A 21,391-nucleotide genomic window follows, 5' to 3' on the forward strand; every position below is an offset into this window, starting at 1 on the left:
TTATAATTACCTGGTGCCATTTCAATTTCATTAGAATTTGATATGAAACTGGAGCTAGTATGCGGTTCAGAAACAATTATTGCTTCAGCAGCAGCCATATTCTCTAAAATAAAAATATCAATATCAAAACTATAATAAAGTAAATACATTGAGATATGAATTATTCACAAAAGAGAGTAAGACTTGTCCATGTTTCTACATAAAAAGTTCTTGTAAATAATTAACTTGAAACCATAGCTGTCTGATATTCTGTGACAAGTTACATAATATCTAAAATATACCAATTAGCAAGTGAAAATATTTGCTAGTTACAAAGGTACTTTAAAAATGTCTAACCAACCTGCTAAACAGAGTGATGGGATGGCTAGGGAACACAACTTTGTTGGGTACAAATAAATGTCCTCAAAATGTCTACGACAGACCCTTCTGTTGCTGTAAATGTAATCTTTATCTAATTCCGCTACATGACCCCCAATCTTCTTCAGCCACACTTGAAACAAATCAATGTGCTGATTTGGGTTGGGGAAACGGTGCAGTGAGATACCTGGAAATACATAATGAAGTAAAGATATTAAACATCAAGCTTATCTAATTATAGTGATCCGACTAATAGCTTATTTCTATTGAGAAAAGTGCTAAAAACATTAAGTCACTGTTCAAACATCAACATTTTAGGGTTTAGTACCTACATCTCACGTTTGCAATTAAACAAAACTGTGGTGCTAGAGCTAACGCATCTTGTCAAAAAGGCATCCTTGCATCACTGCATCCTTGAAATGATAACTTTCAAGGGCAATCTTCCGATTGAATCAATTGAGTATATGAGGCAGCAAGCAATACTTTCTGATATAAAACAGAACGAATTTACTTACCATCGCCTGCAACAGTTGAACAGCCAGGCACACAACATACTTTTTGAGACATTTTACAAATCTAAACTTCTAAACCACTAAACAAAATCAGATTGCAACAGAGTTCAGGGGGAATGCCAAGTTATCGTTTACACAAGAAACAGTAGTCCAAAAAACAAGCCAAAATAATAAACGTAGGGATCGTCGGAGTCCGAAAGCAAAGCAAAAGTCGTGAAATCTTTAATATAATAATATCAAATAAAATTACTCCCAAAACTGTAGAACCACCGTAGAATTTCGTTATGAAATGAATTCAAATTTCAAACTTTTCTGACACTTGTCACCCTTTTCTTGACCATAGATATGAAAATCTAGAATTTGAAGAACATTTAACTATTATTTTAAAAATAAAGCTTAATTTTAGCAAAATTTATAATAATTGAATATTTCTTTTTTCCAAATAAAAAGAAAGTATGTTTTTAATTTAATTTTTCACAATATTGGAACTTGAGTATTTTTTATTATGTTAACACTGTCATTAAAAATAATTTACATGTTAACACTGGAACATTATTTCTAAATCCAGCTCCTAGATGGCGCTATTAATCTAGTTTAGCAGCAGAGTTCTAAGATAGCATACCATGGTTGTCACTGACTTATAGTAGGTACCTAACCTACCTATTTAAAATAATATATCTTCATGGCAGTCTCTAAACTTTCATACTTTATAGGGCTTTATTTTAAGGTTTCTTAGTCCAAACGGTCCAAACTTTATAGGTTGTACAGTCATTGACATTTTGACAATTGTTTTCATGTTTTCATCATAGTCCGGTGATGTCATTGACCACCACTGACCTTTGATTGACCTATGACCGTAAACTAAATAGGTCAATCGAATTCGGAGTGTCGGAAAATAAAGGTCAATCAACTCTATGATTGGCACCACATTGGCACATTGGAGAAGGTTAATCCATCTGAGGGAGAAGGTAATTTTATTGTATGCTGTGGTAATTGGTCTGCAGCCGTAGTCTGCAGCTGTGGTCTACAGACATCCTACTCTATGGTCTACAGCATGACATTTAGCATGTTGTAGCTTGTACTAGTATATAGTAGATAATCTATGGCTTGTACATAGGTACTCGAGATATCTCTATGACATACAATGACATACTCTTTGTCAAAAATTGGCGGCATTTCAATTCAACTCAAAGGCTTCAACTTGAAAGAGCATTTTTTGATTTTTCGAGTATTTATCGTTTCATTTTGATTAACTTGTTGTATACTCAATCTCAATGATAAAATTGTATAATTGTCGATTGAAAACTGCGTGTTAAATGGATCTCTGTTGGTTTTTAAATAAAAAATAAGTTAGGTAGTTGAGGGTTTGTTTTTGAAAACTGGACTGGACTAAAAGTGATTCTTTCGAATAGTATCTACCTACTGACAATAATAATAGTATAAGAATTACTGCTGAAGACTTATTCTTAAGAACAAAGTATGGATAAATTTAAAAACATATTACCGTCAAGATTCTTTGAAGTAACTGAAAAAGCTGGAATTGGTACACCAAAGCAAATAATAGTTCTTTCAGTTTGGGATATAAAAAAATTAACAAATTTAAAAAAGGAAGATATATTATTGCTTAAAAACATTGTGACTCAGTATTTTTGCCCAGTGAGCCTTACGGGAGACAAATTGGAAAAACAGAAAAATAAAATCAAGACTGGTTGTGTAGCTATTGATAACATTTTAAATGGAGGTTTTAGAAAAGGTACATTGACAGAAATATATGGGGAGAGTGGTACTGGAAAAACTCAGTTGGTAATGCAAGTAGCAGCTCACTGTGGCAGTGAAGGAAGTGTGTTTATTTGTACAGAAGATTTATTCCCGTTGAAAAGGTTTGATCAAATAAGAAAAAACATTTGTAATACACAAGATACTGACTATAATAATATGTTTATTGAACATCTCACTGAAGCTCATGAACTAGTGGCCTGTGTAAGAGTACGTTTGCCGAGGTTGCTAAATACAAATAAAGTATCAGTGGTCATTCTTGACTCCGTAGCGGCTCCATTTAGATGTGAATATACAAATTATGTACAAAGAGCTGAAGAACTAAAAGAGCTAGGAATGTTATTACATCAATTAGCTCAAAAATATAACATTGCAGTGATCTGTGTAAATCAAGTCACATCTACTTTTGATGACTCTGATAATGTCTTGCCATCATTAGGTCTAGTCTGGTCCAATATGGTATGTTACAAACTAAAAATTAAAAAGTCTTCTGATATCTGGTATACAAAGGGCCAAGATATTACAATACGGGAATTAAAAATTGTAAATGCACCAGATTTACCTATTGCAGATGCAAAATTCGTTATAACAGGGAATGGTGTTGAAAATGTTTTATAGAAATATATATACATTACTCAATAAAATTATTTAATTTTTACTCTTGTAAAGGTCAATATAGGTCATTAATCATTATGAATGATCAGTACTGTGTACCCGGCAGGAAATATCGACCGAATCGAATAAAATAAATATCGACCTCTAGTTTAATCCCATTCCCGAATCCCGCCTATCCCGCTTGTTGTTTCTTCCCGCGCGCACGGTAATCGAACCGAGAGAAGTCTTTTTAAATATGTTATAGGCCCCGCACACGGTCCAAGCATGTTTGTCCAATTTTACGTTTTGTGACGTTTTGTTTGATCAAGGTCATCATACACAAGAGTGTTCTAATCTTCTAAATATATTAAAAAAAAAAAAAAAAAAAGATTTCGACGAATTGAGAACCTCCTCCTTTTTTTGAAGTCGGTTAAAAAGGAAAAGGTGACTGACTGACTGATCTATCAACGCACAGCTCAAACTACTGGATGGATCGGGCTGAAATTTGGCATGCAGATAGCTATTATGACGTGGGCATCCGCTAAGAAAGGATTTTTGAAAATTCAACTCCTAAGGGGGTGAAATAGGGTTTTGAAATTTTTTAGTCCACGCGGACGAAGTCACGAGCATAAGCTAGTCATATTCTAAAGCGAGGTTTAGATTAGCAACAAAACTTGCAGAAGTTAACTTCCGCAATCTATTTCTACCGTGTAAACAGTCACGGCAAGCTCACTTCCGCAAGTTTTGTAACTTGCTGGACTTGCTGCAAGTCACAAGTGTAAACACCATTTTTAAACTTGTGGCAAGAACTTGCTAATTATTCTGCTTGCAAAATAAAGTTTTTACTTGCTGAGCAAGATGACAGATAGAAAAACTGGCCAAGTGCGTGGCGGGCCATGCGCAGTGTAGGGTTCCGTAATTATACTCCTTAACCTGTGAACCCTACTTAGCCATGACAGTTTTCCTTCAAAATTTATTATAAATACTTCTGCTGCTTTTTAACAGACCTATTACCCGACAAAACGATAAATGATACCCCACACTATGGGGTAGACGAGAAAACAAAATTCATCCCCACATTACATGTAGGGGAGCTACCCCAAAAAAATATTTATCACAAATTTTTTTAATACCTACCTACTAGTTAATACCACTACTATTTTATAGCAGTAGTATGATTGATTTCAACTGTCTGAATCTGGGTCCTCTATCAAATTACTTGCATGCAATACATATTGCTCATAAGTGTAAACTCTTTTCCAAGTACTTCCATAGATAGAAATGTTGTTGTGATAGAAATATTGCTCGTAGTGTAAACAGTTCTGCAAATAGTTGCGGAATAACTTGCAAGAAGTTCTTGCTAGCGCTTAATAGCGCCCCCCTGTCAATGTCATTCAAGTGCCAAGAGAGCCTTGTCGCGTTAACTCTTTTGTATTTAATCACGTAGTGATTATATACTCTTTGTATTTAATGAACAGCACAGTCATAGATAATATACTAATATGGGTATAGATAAGCAACTCATACTACGTAACTGGAAAAGGGAACCAAGCTTACTCCGCTGCCTCAGAGATGTCGCTAGTAGTACAATAACAATAATAATGCAATAGATGGCGCTGTATAATTTCATTTTTTTCTGGATCGCGGCTTGGCGCCAGTTCCCTCAATTTGAACCAGACTTCGGACGAGTATCAATCAAAGTAGACATGGAGACGTGTTTAGCTGACCAATCCATTTATGAAAAGAAAATATTATTATAAAATTAACACATCAATCAATAATCTGCTGGTGTCAGCTAAACGCATCTCCATTTCCACTTTGATGGATACTGGGTCTTCACATGTCTTCAACTATAGTCTGGTTCAAATTCGAGGGAAACTGGCGCCAACTGCCGTCCTGGGAAAAGGATAGAAATTATTGATTAAAAGAAAAATAAATAGGGTTTTACATAATTTTATTTCTTGCATCTTCTAGTATAATATGACCTAGCCTGTGCTTTAACAGAATCGTTTTTATCAAAATTAATCATTTTGCCTTTTAGCAACTGATTAATACACTTACACCAACTGTGTACAATAATGTTAATAGAGATATTAACTATACTTTTTATAATAAGATTCTTGTGAGTTTCGCAAGTTAAGATGTTAAAATTAACGTCTATATATATCAAGCTAGTGATTTTTTCTTTTAATTGTTTTTCTTGAGGCGAATCTTTTAAACATGATATGATTATTTCATATATTTGGTTACTAATATTAATGAAGTCATCTTTAGCATACACTAAAGATTTTTTTGTGTAATCTCTAAAATATGTGTATGTCGCAGGATCTATTTCATTATTAAACAAATTACTTTTGCAAGTCTGACAGTTTTGAAATATTTTTTTTTGACATTTTTGTATTATGTACCCTGCAACATACCGTTTTGTCTCTTTGTGTATAATTTTTTCATCTTGGATGTCTCTACAAGTTGTGTTATTTAAATTTTCTATAAAATTGTCAATGTTAATTGTAACATTTTCCACATTTGCCTGAAGATCCTCTGATTTTAAAAGGTCTGTCAATGATTTTAGTAAGCATTTATTATTATCAGCTTCACAATTGGCGTTCGCAGAATGTGGTGAATTTAGATTATTCACTAACAGTGTTTTGTAGGCATTAGTAAATTGAGCACAAGTTGGGTTAATATTTCGGACACCATTACTACGGACACTGCTAAAGAAATTTTCTAATGGGTCTTGGTTAAAATTCCTAGTAAGTATACTGGACACTTGATGATCTTTTTTGAGCACCTCCCACATTTCCATGAACGCTTCAATATTGCTCGCCCAGTTCACTGTAGACGGTACCTTTTCATATTTAGTTTGTTCAGTACCATCCTTATTCTTTTTCGTAGATTTGTATTTTATGTTTTTTAAAATTGGTAAAACTTCAGCCCAAAACTTTACATGGGGAGAACTGCATTTAAGACACCCTTTCAGCTCCTTAGGTGTCCCGGAATAAGTGCTTCCATTGAAGGAGTCAAATAATTTGTCAATAAGTAACAAGAAGTCAGCTGTGTCTTGACACTCTGCCGGTAATATTTTGTGACCTGAAAAAAAATTGCTATTAATTGTTAGCAATTGTTAAAGTTTTGGATATTTTTCAAGTATGACTTGTGTTGCATAATTGGCTGATTAATAATAACATGGAATATAAATAATCTTGTGGCATGTACACATCATCTATCATTATACCTGGGCAAAGATAAAAACTGATTTTGTAGTGATTAAACTTTCATATTTTCATTAGAACTTTGAATTAAAATAATATTAAGATTGATAAAAACCGGCCATGTGCGAGTCAGGCTCGCGCAACGAGGGTTCCATACAACAGTCGTATTTTTTCGACATTTTGCACGATAATTCAAAAACTATGATGCATAAAAATAAATAAAAATCAGTTTTAGAATGTACAGGTAAAGACCTCTCATATGATACCCCACTTGTTATCCTAGGTAAATTGAAAATACTTATTATTAGTTCATGACCACAGTTTAATTTTTTTGTGTGATGTAACCACAAATTCACGGTTTTCAGCTTTTTCCCCGAATGTCTGCTATAAGACCTACCTACCTGCCAAATTTCATGATTCTAGGTCAACGGGAAGTACACTGTAAATTTCTTGACAGACAGACAGACAGACAACAAAGTGATCCTATAAGGGTTCCGTTTTTCCTTTTGAGGTACGGAAGCCTAAAAAATTAATACTTACGTGCTAAAAATCTCATGGCAGATGACACTCTCTGGCTGAACACTTCCACAGCGTATTTTACTTTCATTTTGGGTAGTTTTGCTTGACTAATGTGGGTTTCTGTTAATTTATTACAGAGTCTTAGTTCATGATCTCCAACGTCTTCACTTAAAAGCAAATTTAAATGTTCCCATTTAGCAATATTTTCTTTGCCATTTTGAAGGAACATTGCATCTTTTTTTAAAAGATTATTTCGTACACCTTTTATAAGATGTGGAGTGTCAAATAGAGGAAAAATTTTATTATTTGCAATTTCAAAACCATGAGAGTGGTATTCTAACCCTTTTCTTAAATACTCTCGCTTTGTGTCTTCTTGCAAGCTTTTAATTGCCCCTACATTTGTTTGTGCTTGGTCGCAAACGGTTGCAATTATTTTTAAACCAGTCTCGTTTATTTTCTGTGTGACTAATTTTACTAAATGTTTTAAATCTTCTTTTTTAGTAGAGCTTCTACAGAAAGTGTAGCATATAGGTTGCTTAAATTTGCCCTTAACACTTTTTACCATAAAGACTAATGCATGGTCAGCGATCTGTCTAGAGTTTTTGAAACCAAAATCTTCAAAACCACTTATTTGGCCTTTATTGAAATAAAGGCCTGGTTCTAAGGCCACTTCGTCAAAAATCAAAGTGCAAAGCCTCTTTTCAACAGGTAAGCCTTTGACTGCTTTTTTTAAATGCTGAAATACATTTTCATTTATTCCTGGCTCTAAAGGAATACGGCTTAGTAATTTTTGAAGGCTCCGTTTGGACGGCAAAACAAATCTTTTCTTCAAAAAATTATAAGCTTTGGCACCTTGTTTTAAAATTGACAAAGAAAATGCTTTTTCCTCTATAGTGTATCTCCTGCCTCTTGCTTTAAATTTTCCCTTCATTTGCATTTTGGTAAAAATTTTCATGGGCTCCGGGAAAGTTTCAATTAATTTAATGAACTGTTTCGAATGAGATAAATTCCTTGCACATTTAATTTTCTTAGTTTGGGTTTTATACTTTTCACTCAACTTTTTGAGTTTTTGCTCGATTTTATAAACTTTCCTTTGAATTTTATTATAATACGCATTGTCCGTTATTGTCTTTGGCATCTCAAGCGATTGACGATAGCTGGACGTAGGTTTCTTGCAAGGATTCACAATCCTGTGCCCCTTGTGTCCAGCAGAAGAAGCCTTGTACATACCTGAAATTATATAAAACAAAAACTTTTAGATGAGCTTGAACAATACCTAAATAACAGGTTTATGTTCAGGCTACTAGCTATCTCATCGGACTTTGAGGTTGAGGGAATAGAGTACACCTGTATTTGTGAACATAGTGCACTATAATATCTCCTGTATAGTGGCTAATTACTATTGAGATCAGCCTCCATTAAGTTAAGTAAAAATACTAATAAAACAAAACAAACAAGCATTCAAAACTGTATACCAATCTTACCAGTGGACTGAGTTATGTCTTCGGATGTAACCATAATAGGTTCTGTTACATTCATGGAAACATCTAAAGGCAAATCTTTTGTTGTGCATGGAACTTCTGCCTGTATCAACTGAATTAGCTCTTCACTTTGCAGAAGTGGCTGAGTGGTTTCAAGTAAAGCTAAAAACAAAATATTTATTCAGCTAACATACCACAAATACCTATTATTTTTAAGAAAAAGTAAAACAGGGTCCATTATTCACTTATTATACAGGACTAGCTTATTCCTTTACTAGTTTTAACTTTGTCTGCTAGGATTTATGTTTTAAAAAATATTTCTTCATCCTGAATTTACTTCCTTTAACAATATTTGACACACAATAAATTATTATTTTAACAAAAACTTACTTGATACATTTGCTGAGTTGTCAGTATTCTGTGCAGAAGATTGGCTCAAAATTGATTCATCTTGAAGTAATGGTAGGTTTGGTGCCTGGCGAAAAGCTGCAATTTATGGCAATATAAAGGTTACAACAGTCTTACAGTTGCATTACAATTCACATTATATATACAACTAGCCCATCCCAGCGTCGCATAGGTAATTTTGGTAGGGATATCTAATTTTTTGAAATAAAATTATGCCTATGTCACTCAGGAATAATGTAGCTTTCTATTGGTGAAAGAATTTTTAAAATCGGTTTAGTAGTTCCAGAGATTACCCCCTACAAACTTACACGCTCAACCTCTTTATAATATTAGTATAGATATTATAATCTTTGCGTACAATATTATTTTTATATACAATAGCAAAATCTTATTTCATTATTGTATTTGGGACTTTCTGGTACTTACCAAGTTTCAAAGTTGGAAATGCATTCCGCGTTAGTTTTCCACTAGGAACACGATAACATAGTTCAAAATGTTCGTCACATAATCTCAAAGTGTTGTAAATGTATTTCCTGCACCTTTTTTGCGTTTCTGAGTCCAAAACATTCATCCACAAAATAAATCTATGATCATCGTGATCAGGATTGGGAAAACGATGCAAAATGCCTGTAAGACAATGATTAGGTGTTAATCAATTAAGTATCTATTATAACTTTAACTAACTAAGCTGAATTTTGGTTGCACAGCAGGGAGTGGACAGGAATCATGACGCTATGGCTTACGGCGATTACGCACTGCACTTTCGCCATCCGAGTTATATCCGTCATCCGTGAGAATACCAGCGATTATCTACACGACATAATAATATATCATAAGCTACCATCTACCATACAAAGCAAAAAGGAACGTATTTTCTCGGACTCGGATCGGATGACTGTGTAACCGCCGTTAGGCTTGCGAGAAACATTAGTATATTATCTAATATCTATGCGAGAAACGACCAAATTAAATAGCTAGACTGCCAACCTCCTTTTGTCAGAGAGCACTTAAAGCTGGGATCTAGCAAATATGCGGTAGTGAGTTGTACACTAAACTGTTACGTACCATGGTATTCGCATCCAAAATAACATTTCCAATATTTATTTAACGACATTATCTACACAAAATCCAATTCCGATATGCAAACGTAAAATCCAGTAAAACAAAGCCAAGTCGAACGTTTCACACCACCATCAAGATCCAGAAGGGGAAGCCAGGGTCGAATAATTATAACAGATATCAAAAGTCCAATAAAATAGCCAAGTTGTGAAATAAATCTATAGAAATCAGTAAGTCGTTATGCACAAGTTTTGAAATTGAAGCAAACTGCAAACAATACTTTTGACATGTGAAAGACCACAAAGTACAAACATGCCACAAACTATTATTCTGAGCACAAACTACAGATTCTTTAGCGCCATCTATTGAGCGATTGAACAAAAAATAATTTACATTTTTCTGCTGTCTGTAAGATGGCGCTTGTAGCAACCTGAGAACAAGCTAATATGAGAGTGACACCCCCCTGAGCACAGTCCAATAACAGCTGTCACTTAACAACACCAATTATTTAATATTTTGTTTTGTCAATACTTATAAAATAAAATATACATGTCAATCAATCATTCGTGCAATTAATTAATTCAATAGCAATCAATTATTTAATCTCTTATTAATAATTTATTAAATTTTACTCTCTGACTAACGAGATTATTAGTGATCCAGTCTCGTCTCTCGGCAGGGAGTAGTTCCTTGAGAAAGAATCAATAGACAGCTCAGCTGCAAACTTTGATATTTCTTAATACTTATATATTTTAATTTTTAATAATATTTTAGTGCATTACCACTTAGAAAGCAAAATGTGCAATTCTTAAAAATATTACTTCTCTATGTAGTGAAAGCACTATTTAAATAGTTATGTACATAAATTGTGTTTATTTGAGGATCAATTTTCAGAGTGCATCAAGAGTGAGTAAAAACTATTTTATACTATATATAAAATTATTATGATTTTCGTAAATATGTCTAATTTTTCTGAAAATAAAATATACCTCTATGTTACTCAGAAATAATGTAGCTTTCTACTGGTGAAAGAATTTTCAAAATTAGTTCAGTAGTTCGAGAGATTAATTCCTACGAACAAACTTACAATCTTTACCTCTTTATACCTATATATAAAATATAAATACCTATTAGAATACCTACTTTAACTGAATATTAAATTTGAAACATTTCCAGAACTTCAGCAAGGTTCTACGCCCAAAAAGAGTAAAAACAAGTATAGATATGGAATCTAAGTGTCGTGAAGATCCTGTTGTCCTTAAACTGGATACACCAGAGTTCAAAAATATTTTCACACAAGAAGTGTTGGATCTGAAGACACTATTTGAAAAATATAATTATGAAATCAGAATAGCTGGTGGCGCTGTGAGGTATTTATTGGTTATATTTTTATTTAGGTACATGATTGATGATTGATTTACTTGAAGTCTATTTTCTTAGTACATGTTTTTGCTGATATTTTGATAGGTACAAATCCGGATTTTTGATTATACTTTATAATATTGTGAATGCTGATGTAATAGATGACAATATTTTTATGCCTAAGATTTACTACAACTTTAGTAAACGCTATGTAGATACATTATGTACACAAATATGTATGCTGAGGTAATTATAATAATGATTTTAAGCTTATAATATAATATAACAATAATTAGTTAACAGTTTTTAAAAAATGAGTTCTGGCCAGAAGGCAATGCCAGAAGGTATCAAAATATCGAGAGTGAAATAAGTTAATAAGAACAAATAAGTAAATACCTGTGACATGACAGTTTTTTAACCATTTCAGTTAGTCTTAAGTTAATTTATTATGTGTATGTTTATGTGCCTTCCAATGTAATGTTTATTTTATTGTAATTTTTTATGTTCTATGGGTTTTCAAGCCTGACAATAAAAACTATTATTATTATTATTATTCTTTAATTATTTTTTTAGAGATTTATTACTAGGCCAGCAAGCAAAAGATCTAGACTTTGCCACAGTGGCCACCCCAGAGCAGATGAAGGAAATGTTCAGTGCAGAAAATATCCGCATGATAAATATGAGTGGAGAGAAACATGGTACAATCACTCCCAGGATTAATGACAAGGAGAACTTTGAGATCACCACTTTAAGGATAGATATGATCACTGATGGCAGACATGCTGAAGTTAAATTCACTAAAGATTGGAAGCTAGATGCTAACAGGAGAGATCTCACAATAAATTCTATGTTTCTAGGTTGATTATATATTTTTTTGTTGATATACTATTGGTGAACTATGGTATAATGCTTATTAAAGACATTCAAAGAATATAGATGAGAATTTGAACCAACTTCCAAAAAGGAGGCGATTCTCAATTTGGCCCGTTTTTATATTTTATAGGCTGCTTAATTCTAACGGCTAATTAACTAAGTAAAGACATGAAAATATGAAATAAATTTCAATTCTTTTGCAGGATTTGATGGTACTGTTTACGATTATTTCTATGGTTATGATGACTTACAAAATAGAAGAATTGTATTTGTTGGGGACCCTGACATACGGGTTAAGGAAGATTATTTAAGAATAATGCGATACTTCAGATTTTATGGAAGAATTGCTGAGCAAGCTAACAATCATGATCAACATACTTTAGATATTATCAAGTCAAATATAGAAGGTTTGCAGAATGTATCTGGGGAGAGAATCTGGATGGAATTGAAAAAAATTCTTCAGGGAAACTATGTTGGTGATTTGTTAAAAACAATGTTAAAAATTGGCATTGGACCATACATTGGTAAGGAAAACAATAATAATATATTATATATATTTTTTCTATTTGATTCTTACTACTTCATCCACATGGATTCAGGTATTTTAGGGAGCCCATTAGAATTTGTCTAAATCCTCATCTATCTTTTAGAAAAAAACTACATGCAAAATTAAAGTTCTATATCCACTGGTTTACGCTATGCATTTTCTGTCAGTCAGACAAAATAACATTTTATAGTATTATTGACTACTATCTATCATTTTTAATTTCTGTTTGATCTGTTCCTTGTTAAGTGCATATATTATTACTTTTATGATGATCTGAGCTTCAACTTATTTTGCAAATATTTATAATATGTAATTTAAGCCTATGGTATGTACATATAGTAGAAATAATATATTATTTATCTTTGTTCAACGATGCAGGTATTTTCAATCCCAATGTGGAAGAACTAGATATGTTACTAAATAGAAGTCAACACTTACAATTACATCCTATGAGTTACTTAGCAGCTCTACTTAGAAATATAGATGATGTAACTTTACTGCATGCCAGACTAAAGTTCTCTAGCTATGAACGGGATATGGCATACTTTATAATTGAACATAGGGATGAAAAAGAGGGCTCAAGACCTTTGCTGTAAGTAAATCTACAGAAACAAAAGCAAGGCTCTCAGCATCATGAAATAATTTAACCACTTATATATTTTTTCCTTTTTAGGCCATATGAGAAATTAGTATTAAACACTAAAATTAAACAAAAAGACGCTGTTGATTATGTTCGTGAAGTACTCAGATATAGAGGTGCTGAAAAACTACTACAACAATTTAACAGTTGGGATATACCAAGATTTCCAATCAGTGGTAAAATATTAAAGGACAATGGAGTTCCTCCTGGCAAAATGTATGGGCCAATAATAAAGGAATTAAAAGATGTTTGGATAGAGAACCAGTACAAACAAACCACTGAAGATTTAGTCAAATTGTTACCGAGTATTATAGATGACCATAAAAGACAATAAATAGATAAAATTAACAGTCATTATATCCTTTTTATTATAAGTATAAAATACCCAATATTCCTTATCCAAAGTTAAAATTTAAATGTAATTGAATATAATTGATTACTTGCAATGCAATAAATAATATAATATGCATTTTACATTACAAAATTCTTTGGAGGAGTGTATGGTTCAAATTTATCACAGCCGTCATCACTATCTTCATGTTCCTTGAAGCATTGTTTGCAAAAGAGATATTTACAACCAAGACATCTCATTTTAGCATCCTCATTACATATCTCACAAAATGGTAACTCGTCCATTACATGGTCACTGTCTGTATTTTCTAATTTTGCTTCAGCTGCCACCTACAATAAAATAATAATTTTAATTTAGTTTTACTACAAGTACAACACATACATACTTTTGTAATTATAAAAAACATTTTAAGATACAAGTGTGGAGGCAATTTCATTAGACTACTAGTAATAATAAGTTTTTCTGCTTCCATTAATCACACTATCCTATAATGGTTACTAGCCACTACATAAGCCACCACACAAATTCCATCAGTACCTACCTTTTCAATTATCTTCTTGATAGTTTCCTCTTCATCTTCAGAATTGTCATCCTTATCTTGAGATGGAACTTGGTCTGGCTCTGAACTTTGCGAACCTTTCAACTTCTGTAGTCTAGCTTCTATGTCACTGACCAGCCCATCAAACTCATCACCATACTTCTTGTCAATATGTCCTTGTTCCATATACTGCCTCATTAGGTCTTCTACTTGTTCTTGTTCAGTTTTTTTTGCAGATATGGTTGGCAACACTTCCTGGAAAACACCACAATAAAAGATATTCAAAATGGTTTTACAATTCAAATCACCATACTTATAACTTCCTCAAGGGTTATTATGAACTTATTCAGATAAACAAGAGTTTGTCTGTTGTGGAAATCATAAGTAATTTTTACCAGACATGCTGAAAATAATGAAATCAAAATTTAATGAATCACCTTACTCTGAAGTGCACTTATTGGTACTCCTTTTATATTTGCTAATCTTGATGTCAGTTCTGCATCTGTAGTAGACGGCACCTCACCTTTAAGTTTTTGTAATCTTTCAGCAACTTTATCATTACTGGTGCTTGCTATGCTGTCCAATTTGTCTTGTTTTAATTTCTTAAGTCTTTCGGATATTTCTTTTTCAACTGAATCTTCACTTGTTGATCCTTCGTGCCCTATAGCACTCTCTATGCCACCAATTCTTCTAAAAAAAAATTGAAATCTGCAATATTATACTTACAATTTCACATGATAATATGACATATTCAGTACCCTTATTATAAATGTGAAAGTGTGTATGTTTGTTGGTTTATTGGTTTCTCCTTCAATCACGTCGCAACGGAGCAACGGATCTGCCTGATTTTTTGCATGGGTATAGTTGCTCCAGACTACAATCACATATTATATAATATACATGGTGTAACATTGTAAATTGAATCTTTGTCTTGCAAACACTGAATTTCTTGCCAGTTATTCTTGGCATGGAGGGCATTACGAACCAGTGGTAGATTCATTTAACAAATCACAAGCAGTTGTAAGTTTATTTCAATATAATAAATCTTTCTATTCCTAAAATAATTAGTCGAAATAAACTTACTTAAAGTATGCATCTGGTGGTTTTATTTTTTTAGATCCACTTGAATTTGATAATAGCTTACATTTAAAACATACCTAAAACATTGAGATAATAAATATTATAGAAATCTTTAAAAAATATAACAAGTAAAGAGGTGCGTAAGTACTTACCATTACTTCAGAACTGAGTTTTTGCAAAAATACCTTGTTTTTTAGACATTTCGAGCAGTAACTAAACCCACAACTGGGACATCCTCTCTAAAAATATATTAGGGAAAATTTAAAATAAAAACTGCAATAAGAAAGGTATGTACTGATAACTGAACTTACTACAATTTTCACATAATTTTATTTACCTCAGGACGAAATAGGGAAAATGTCTTCGAGCAGGAATTACAAGCCATAATAACAATTATTATTATATTTGTATATATAATTTGTATTTGTTATAGCTGTTTATACTTACTGAAAAATTAGCACTGTAGGTATATGTATTTAAATTTTATTTTTGTTTAATTTCTGAAAGATGTGAAGTGATTTGTTTAAAATTTAAATTGCTGCCCTGAGTGCCAGTCCTTTGTGGTGGCCACTGTGAAGTGAAATATTTGTTCTGAGGTTTCCAGTTACTCCATGTTCTGAGGACACATATTTTTCCTCAACTGGTTTTCAGCTGTGGATTCTAGCCTTTTTGAGCCAAGTTGAGGTGCATAGATTATCTACTATGTTTTTAAAATCAAAACATTTTATTATCTGTGACCAAAACAACAAAAAACCCGGCCAAGTGCGAGTTAAGACTCGCGCACCGAGGGTTCCTTACTACAGTCGTGTTTTTCGACATCTTGCACGAATAAAAAACTATTAACAATTATATATTATATATATGCTACGCAAATGCAAATAAAAATCTGTTTTAGAATGTACAAATAAAGCCCTTTCATTTGTTGACCTACAATCATTGGGGTATGATACCCCATGATTCTAGGTCAACGGGAAGTACCTTATAGGTTTTCTTGACAAACAGACAGACAATGAAGTGATCCTATTTCCTTTTGAGGTACGGAACCCATTTTTTGTGTTGTATTTGAACTCCACTACTCACTTTTTGCCCTTAAAATGGATATTTTAGCAGACTATGGCTCTGGATTCTTGCGTTACGAATTTAAAGGGTAAATATTAATGTTCATTTTTAAACAAAACCAAAACAAAGGCTTCTAATTTGACTTAATCTTTATTATAACCTGGTGTTGCAAATTTTCAATATGCAGCCAATGGATTTTAGTTAACAAGAAAAGTTTAAGGTCATTTTCCACCCATCAGGCTGTTCATTCCACTTGAACCTTGCTGCAGTTGCCGCATCATGTTGTGCAGGCCAGACATGCCACCCATTTGTTGAAGAATCCGTGGATCCATCATTTTAGCCATCTGTTGGTTAAGTTTTGCCATTTGAGTTTGGTTCACGTTTTTAGCCATATCACCACCTTTAAACAGGCCCTTAATACCACCCATCTTTTTAACAACTGCTGCAAACTTAGTATATTGAGCTATCAGGTCCTTTACGTCCCTCTCAGTGACGCCTGCGCCCTGAGCTACTCTGGTAACGCGGGTAGGTTGCTTGGAAAACAATTTTGCGCCATCGCGATGATCTAGTTCGCCTTCATTCATAGAGTCCATAATAGTCATAAGACGTTTCAGTTTTGCCATTGATTCTTGTTCGCTACCTTTTGACATTAGATCTTGGGAGAATCCTGGTATCATGCCCTATGGAAAAAAATCATAATACATAAATTCATCTCTCAAATTGGTGAATATATTATTATCATAGTTCACACTGTTTTCTTTTATGAATACCCTAAAAAGTGCTAAATTGAACAAAATATGGCACATACCATTATTTGTGAAAAAGGGCCCATTTTCATGATATTTTGAAACTGTTCATACATAGCTCTCAGTGTGAACTGTCCGTGTTTCAGTTTTTCTAGGAGTTCGTCATTATCATCCAACTTTAGCTCATTGACTTTGTCTAACAGCCCTTCTATATCTCCCATGCCCAGCAGTTTATTGATGAAGGGTTTAGTTTTGAATGGCTCAAGGTCATCAATATGCTCTCCAGTACCAATAAATATTATAGGACTCTCTGTTGCTGCTACACTAAAAAAAGATATTGTTAATTAAAATACTATTACTGTAAATCAATTACTAAGAACATTAATGACTCTGACTAATGCAAAATTAGTGGCATAAGCTGGACAACTTTTTTTCTTTTCTATGGCTCTTTGTAGTGCAGTTTTTGGTTTGGCCAGACAACTTACTTGGCCTTCCACTGCTTAATAAACCCACGTAAAATCGTAAAAGGACTTACGCTGATAATGCACCGCCTCCTTTTGCATGACCATCCAACTTGGTAATAATAACAGAACCAATGTCTACTTTCTCTTTGAAAGCTTTGGCCTGAGACTCACAAGCCTGGCCAATTGTGGCGTCCATCACAAATATAATGTTGTCTGGTTTCTGTAAATGGAAATATTAACAGTGAGCATCTATTTTTATTATCCATACTTATATTATTATAAATGCAAAATGTGTCTGTCTGTTTCAATGCCCAACACTTTAACCGATTTTTATGAAATTTGGTACAGAGTTTGCTTACATCCCTGGAAATGACATAAAGCTACATTTCATCCCGGAAAATCAAAAAGTTTCCATGAGATTTTTAAAAAACCTAAATCCATGTCATCCATCCAGTTTTATCAATCTATACAGTAAAAAATCAAATATAACTGTATTGAATGAAACCTGCAATCTTTATTTTTTAAATTATTTATTCATACCAAAAATTAATAACTGAAAAAAGATGATGAAATCTGAAACCAAAGATCTTAGTGATCTTCAAAAAAGCTACCGAATTTAAACTTGGCTATTTAGGCGTTTAAACTATCGTGAGTGATTTCCATTATATAGTTGATTCCAGCTATACTCACGTGTTTAGCGTCGACTTAAGCCTGACTAAACTTGACAGTAACATTAAAGCTTTGGTCAAACTGAGGAAAAACTACCTATACCAATTTGATAAGGGTTGCCACAAGCAGTGTGATCACGCACAACAGATGGAAATGTTTAAGTGCGGAAACTTGCCCAGAGAGAAGAAATAAAAAAAAACAATGTGATCAAAAAGTTTCTTTCATCCCAAGCAGAATTCACCTCAAGTTGACAGAAGCTTAGTAGTAACGTAATTACCAGATTAATATTGGATATATTACACTAAACAATTAATAAACATGTGAAAATCTTACAATAGCATTAGCGACTGCCAACATCTCTTCAAACAGAGACTCTTCCTGTTTGTGCCGACCGCTGGTGTCTACGATGATCATTTCAAATCCCTCCTTTTTAAACATTTCCACACCTGTTGAAGCAATTACTACTGGATCCACTTCTGTATAGCTAAAACATTAAAGACATATTATTCTGATCATAGTTTTTATTCAGTAGTATAAAGTCATAATGTATATTTATGATTTATTAGCTGATGCTGTACATAATTAGGTTTTTATTAGAGGTCTATGGTTTTTATAAACCTAGTGGGAACTTTTTAATTTCCTGGGATGAAAATTATCCTATGTCACTCTTCAAGTCTTTAACTATACCCATGCAAAAATCACGTCGAACTGTTGCAAACGTGATTGAAAGACAAACTAACAAACAAATACACTTTCGCATTTACAATATGAGTAGTAGTGATGCTACTGAATATAAAATTGTGTTATTTTGGAACAAGTGAGTGAGGTGAACTATTAGAGACAAGATGAATTTGATTTAAGGTGATTGGCATTGACTTTGAAGAAAAAGATAAAAATGACTGCATCCAAAGATTATCAAAAACCTCATACATATATCACAAATTGAACCTGCTTTTTCTCTGCTAACTTTTTCTGACAAAATCATAAGTAAAACATTACTAAAAAATAAGGAATGTTACTTTTTATAAACAAAGAGCATACAACTTAATAGGCTACAACTTGATTCCATTATAAATTCAGTTGTTTACATGTACTGATGAATGAATGAAGGAATAAACTTTTACTGAACACCAGATACAGAACAAAAGCAGCCAGAGTGTATGTACACAATTTGGAGGTCTCATTGCTACCTAGCAATCTCTTAACTACTTATGGCAACTAAGCAACGGTGTAAAAGGACAGGAAATGGCTACAGCAATATTTACCTTCCATAAAATGGTATTCTTGCCTTAGTACAGTTCTGTTTGACTTGATCATAAGCTCCCGCTCGGAATGTGTCGGCACACACAAGACATGATTTCCAGTTTTTTCGCAGATAATGATAGGCCAGTTTTGTGCAAGTTGTCGTTTTACCAGAGCCCTGGAGCCCTACAAACATTATGACATTGGGTTTCCCTTTGATTGGCTGATATGGTTTTACTCCTGGATCTACAAGCTGGAATTAATTAAATTAATTTAATAAATTAATAAAATGCCCTCACTGTCTCATATTGTTGCTAGGTTTAACATAAAAATATAACAACCCATAGGTCTCAATAGGAATATATTTGTGACACCATAAAATTGAACGGTGGTTAAGATGTCAGCCTGCTGTTCGGGGAGGTTGGGGGTTTAATCCCAGGCACTCACCTTTAACTTTTTGGTGTGTTTAAGCAATTAGATATCACTTAATTTGTGAAAGTGAAAGAAAACGTGAGGAAACCTGAGAGTTCTCCATAATGTTCTCAAAAGTGTGTGAAGTGTGCCAATCTACACTGGGCCAGCAAAGTGAACTATGACCTTATTCTCATTCTGAGGAGACCCAGACCCAGACTGGTCAGTAGTGGGGCAGAGGTGGGTTGATCATGATGATGAAATGGTCATTCAATTTTAAAATCTTTGTGCATACTAAGAATATAAAACCGTTGAGACAAAAGGCCAATATGCAGCAGGAGATGCATACACCTTGGATTGGTGGATGAAGGCGAAAGATCTTAAGTAGTTGAAGTACAACCACTCGCACTGGCTCTATCACAAAAGTGGTTTGTGTAACAAAACAATAAGAGCGTGATTTAGAAAGAGCCAAAGCTTAACCATATGGTAATCACGTCAAATATGTATTATAGAAGTTGAATTCTAATTTAAAAATTACCTTGACAAGTTCTTTGAAAACGGCTGATTGTATCATCCGCCGTTTGTTGAGCCCTCCCGCCATCTCATCGAAATCAATGACAGCACGCACATTCTCACGAAGATTCTTAACTAGACGAATATTTACATCAGCTTCTAATAACGCTGCACAGATTTGCTTTAGCATAGAATTCAAAACCTGCAATCAAAAACCTGACGTGAGTCTTGAACTACATTATTTACAGAAGGTAGGTATGTACCAACTTACTTAATGGTATATTTTATGAATTTACCTCTTCATTTATAATAGTAGCACGACTCAACGACTGCAACGCAGTCGTTATTTTTCGACCCAAATCTGCTAAAACCATTTTGAAACACTATATTGATACCACTTTCCAATATCTTTGGCTGTCAGCTGTTGTCCTTACGAATTTAACTTAACGAATCGTAATAAACTTATTATAGTAAGATTTTTGAGACATTTTATAACACGACTATAGCTGAAATAATGGAGAATATCAAAGAAAATGAATAGCACTAAAGTATTTCACGATTAAAAATGAATGAACTCCACGACGGAAAATATTCCAAATTCCAACACAAATCCACGAAAATCAAAATGAAAATCACTGACACGTCAAATGTCAAAATCAAAAATACTTTTTTCCACTTGCTTTACGGCTCTGGGTACTAACGTCTATGACTTTTTTTTAACTGGTTTTACGGCTCTGGATTCTAGGATTTTAAGCCTAATCGTTTCGCACTGTTTCCACAGAGTGCACAGATCATACAAACAACCTTCGTGTTGGTTCGTGTTGGCCACCCTGTGGCTCTGCCGCGGTTGTTTGACAGCTACAATGTCACGATCGCAATCATCTCTGATTGGTTAATGTTCGCTCACTATTGGACACAATGCATTGTTGCAACAAGAATCGCACAAATTCAGCCAATCAGAACAATTGAGATTGTAA

At 33.5% G+C, this 21,391-nt stretch overlaps 4 protein-coding genes across 5 annotated transcripts; 2 read left to right on the forward strand and 2 right to left on the reverse strand.

The window, feature by feature from the left end:
• The first annotated feature begins 2,029 nt into the window (after positions 1 to 2,029).
• On the forward strand, positions 2,030 to 3,313 carry spn-B (spindle B). The gene has a single exon (XM_034978054.2). The coding sequence runs from the start codon at positions 2,349 to 2,351 to the stop codon at positions 3,261 to 3,263; it is 915 nt and encodes a 304-aa protein (XP_034833945.1). The 5' UTR covers positions 2,030 to 2,348; the 3' UTR covers positions 3,264 to 3,313.
• A 7,073-nt stretch (positions 3,314 to 10,386) lies between these two features.
• LOC117990590 (CCA tRNA nucleotidyltransferase 1, mitochondrial) lies at positions 10,387 to 13,690 on the forward strand. The gene is made up of 6 exons (XM_034978045.2): positions 10,387 to 10,824; positions 11,095 to 11,288; positions 11,854 to 12,137; positions 12,357 to 12,677; positions 13,079 to 13,292; positions 13,374 to 13,690. Exons 1-6 carry the CDS (start codon positions 10,774 to 10,776, stop codon positions 13,672 to 13,674), a joined length of 1,365 nt encoding a protein of 454 aa, XP_034833936.1. The 5' UTR covers positions 10,387 to 10,773; the 3' UTR covers positions 13,675 to 13,690.
• LOC117990596 (abscission/NoCut checkpoint regulator) lies at positions 13,680 to 15,870 on the reverse strand. Of its 2 annotated transcripts, none has more exons than XM_034978053.2 (6): positions 15,648 to 15,870; positions 15,463 to 15,549; positions 15,314 to 15,387; positions 14,668 to 14,920; positions 14,234 to 14,485; positions 13,680 to 14,021 (listed from the first exon to the last, which is right to left on the reverse strand). In XM_034978053.2, the coding sequence occupies exons 1-6, from the start codon at positions 15,693 to 15,695 to the stop codon at positions 13,812 to 13,814; spliced, it is 924 nt and encodes a 307-aa protein (XP_034833944.1). In that variant the 5' UTR covers positions 15,696 to 15,870; the 3' UTR covers positions 13,680 to 13,811. The 2 variants fall into 2 exon arrangements, with proteins under 2 accessions (XP_034833944.1, XP_069360584.1); XM_069504483.1 differs by having other exon boundaries at positions 15,758 to 15,859.
• A 630-nt stretch (positions 15,871 to 16,500) lies between these two features.
• On the reverse strand, positions 16,501 to 21,048 carry Srp54k (signal recognition particle 54k). The gene is made up of 7 exons (XM_034978044.2): positions 20,711 to 21,048; positions 20,440 to 20,616; positions 19,514 to 19,743; positions 18,582 to 18,732; positions 17,651 to 17,799; positions 17,178 to 17,439; positions 16,501 to 17,049 (listed from the first exon to the last, which is right to left on the reverse strand). The coding sequence occupies exons 1-7, from the start codon at positions 20,786 to 20,788 to the stop codon at positions 16,591 to 16,593; spliced, it is 1,506 nt and encodes a 501-aa protein (XP_034833935.1). The 5' UTR covers positions 20,789 to 21,048; the 3' UTR covers positions 16,501 to 16,590.
• Between the last annotated feature and the right edge of the window lie 343 nt (positions 21,049 to 21,391).

This window comes from Maniola hyperantus, chromosome 18 (assembly GCF_902806685.2).
Source record: "Maniola hyperantus chromosome 18, iAphHyp1.2, whole genome shotgun sequence".
NCBI classification, from domain to species: domain Eukaryota; kingdom Metazoa; phylum Arthropoda; class Insecta; order Lepidoptera; family Nymphalidae; genus Maniola; species Maniola hyperantus.

Bases quoted from the DNA above. Each gene is read 5' to 3' on its own strand.
- spn-B (XM_034978054.2), top strand. From the start codon at position 2,349: ATGGATAAATTTAAAAACATATTACCGTCAAGATTCTTTGAAGTAACT.
- LOC117990590 (XM_034978045.2), top strand. From the start codon at position 10,774: ATGTACATAAATTGTGTTTATTTGAGGATCAATTTTCAGAGTGCATCA. The intron at 10,825-11,094 runs GTGAGTAAAAAC...AAACATTTCCAG, and splicing joins ATTTTCAGAGTGCATCAAGA to AACTTCAGCAAGGTTCTACG. The intron at 12,138-12,356 runs GTTGATTATATA...ATTCTTTTGCAG, and splicing joins AATAAATTCTATGTTTCTAG to GATTTGATGGTACTGTTTAC.
- LOC117990596 (XM_034978053.2), bottom strand. From the start codon at position 15,695: ATGGCTTGTAATTCCTGCTCGAAGACATTTTCCCTATTTCGTCCTGAG. The intron at 15,550-15,647 runs GTAAATAAAATT...ATATATTTTTAG, and splicing joins TTTCCCTATTTCGTCCTGAG to AGAGGATGTCCCAGTTGTGG. The intron at 14,921-15,313 runs GTAAGTTTATTT...ATTTTTTTTTAG, and splicing joins CCACCAGATGCATACTTTAA to AAGAATTGGTGGCATAGAGA.
- Srp54k (XM_034978044.2), bottom strand. From the start codon at position 20,788: ATGGTTTTAGCAGATTTGGGTCGAAAAATAACGACTGCGTTGCAGTCG. The intron at 20,617-20,710 runs GTAAATTCATAA...TTTTGATTGCAG, and splicing joins CTACTATTATAAATGAAGAG to GTTTTGAATTCTATGCTAAA. The intron at 17,440-17,650 runs GTAAGTCCTTTT...ATCTTTTTTTAG, and splicing joins GGAGGCGGTGCATTATCAGC to TGTAGCAGCAACAGAGAGTC.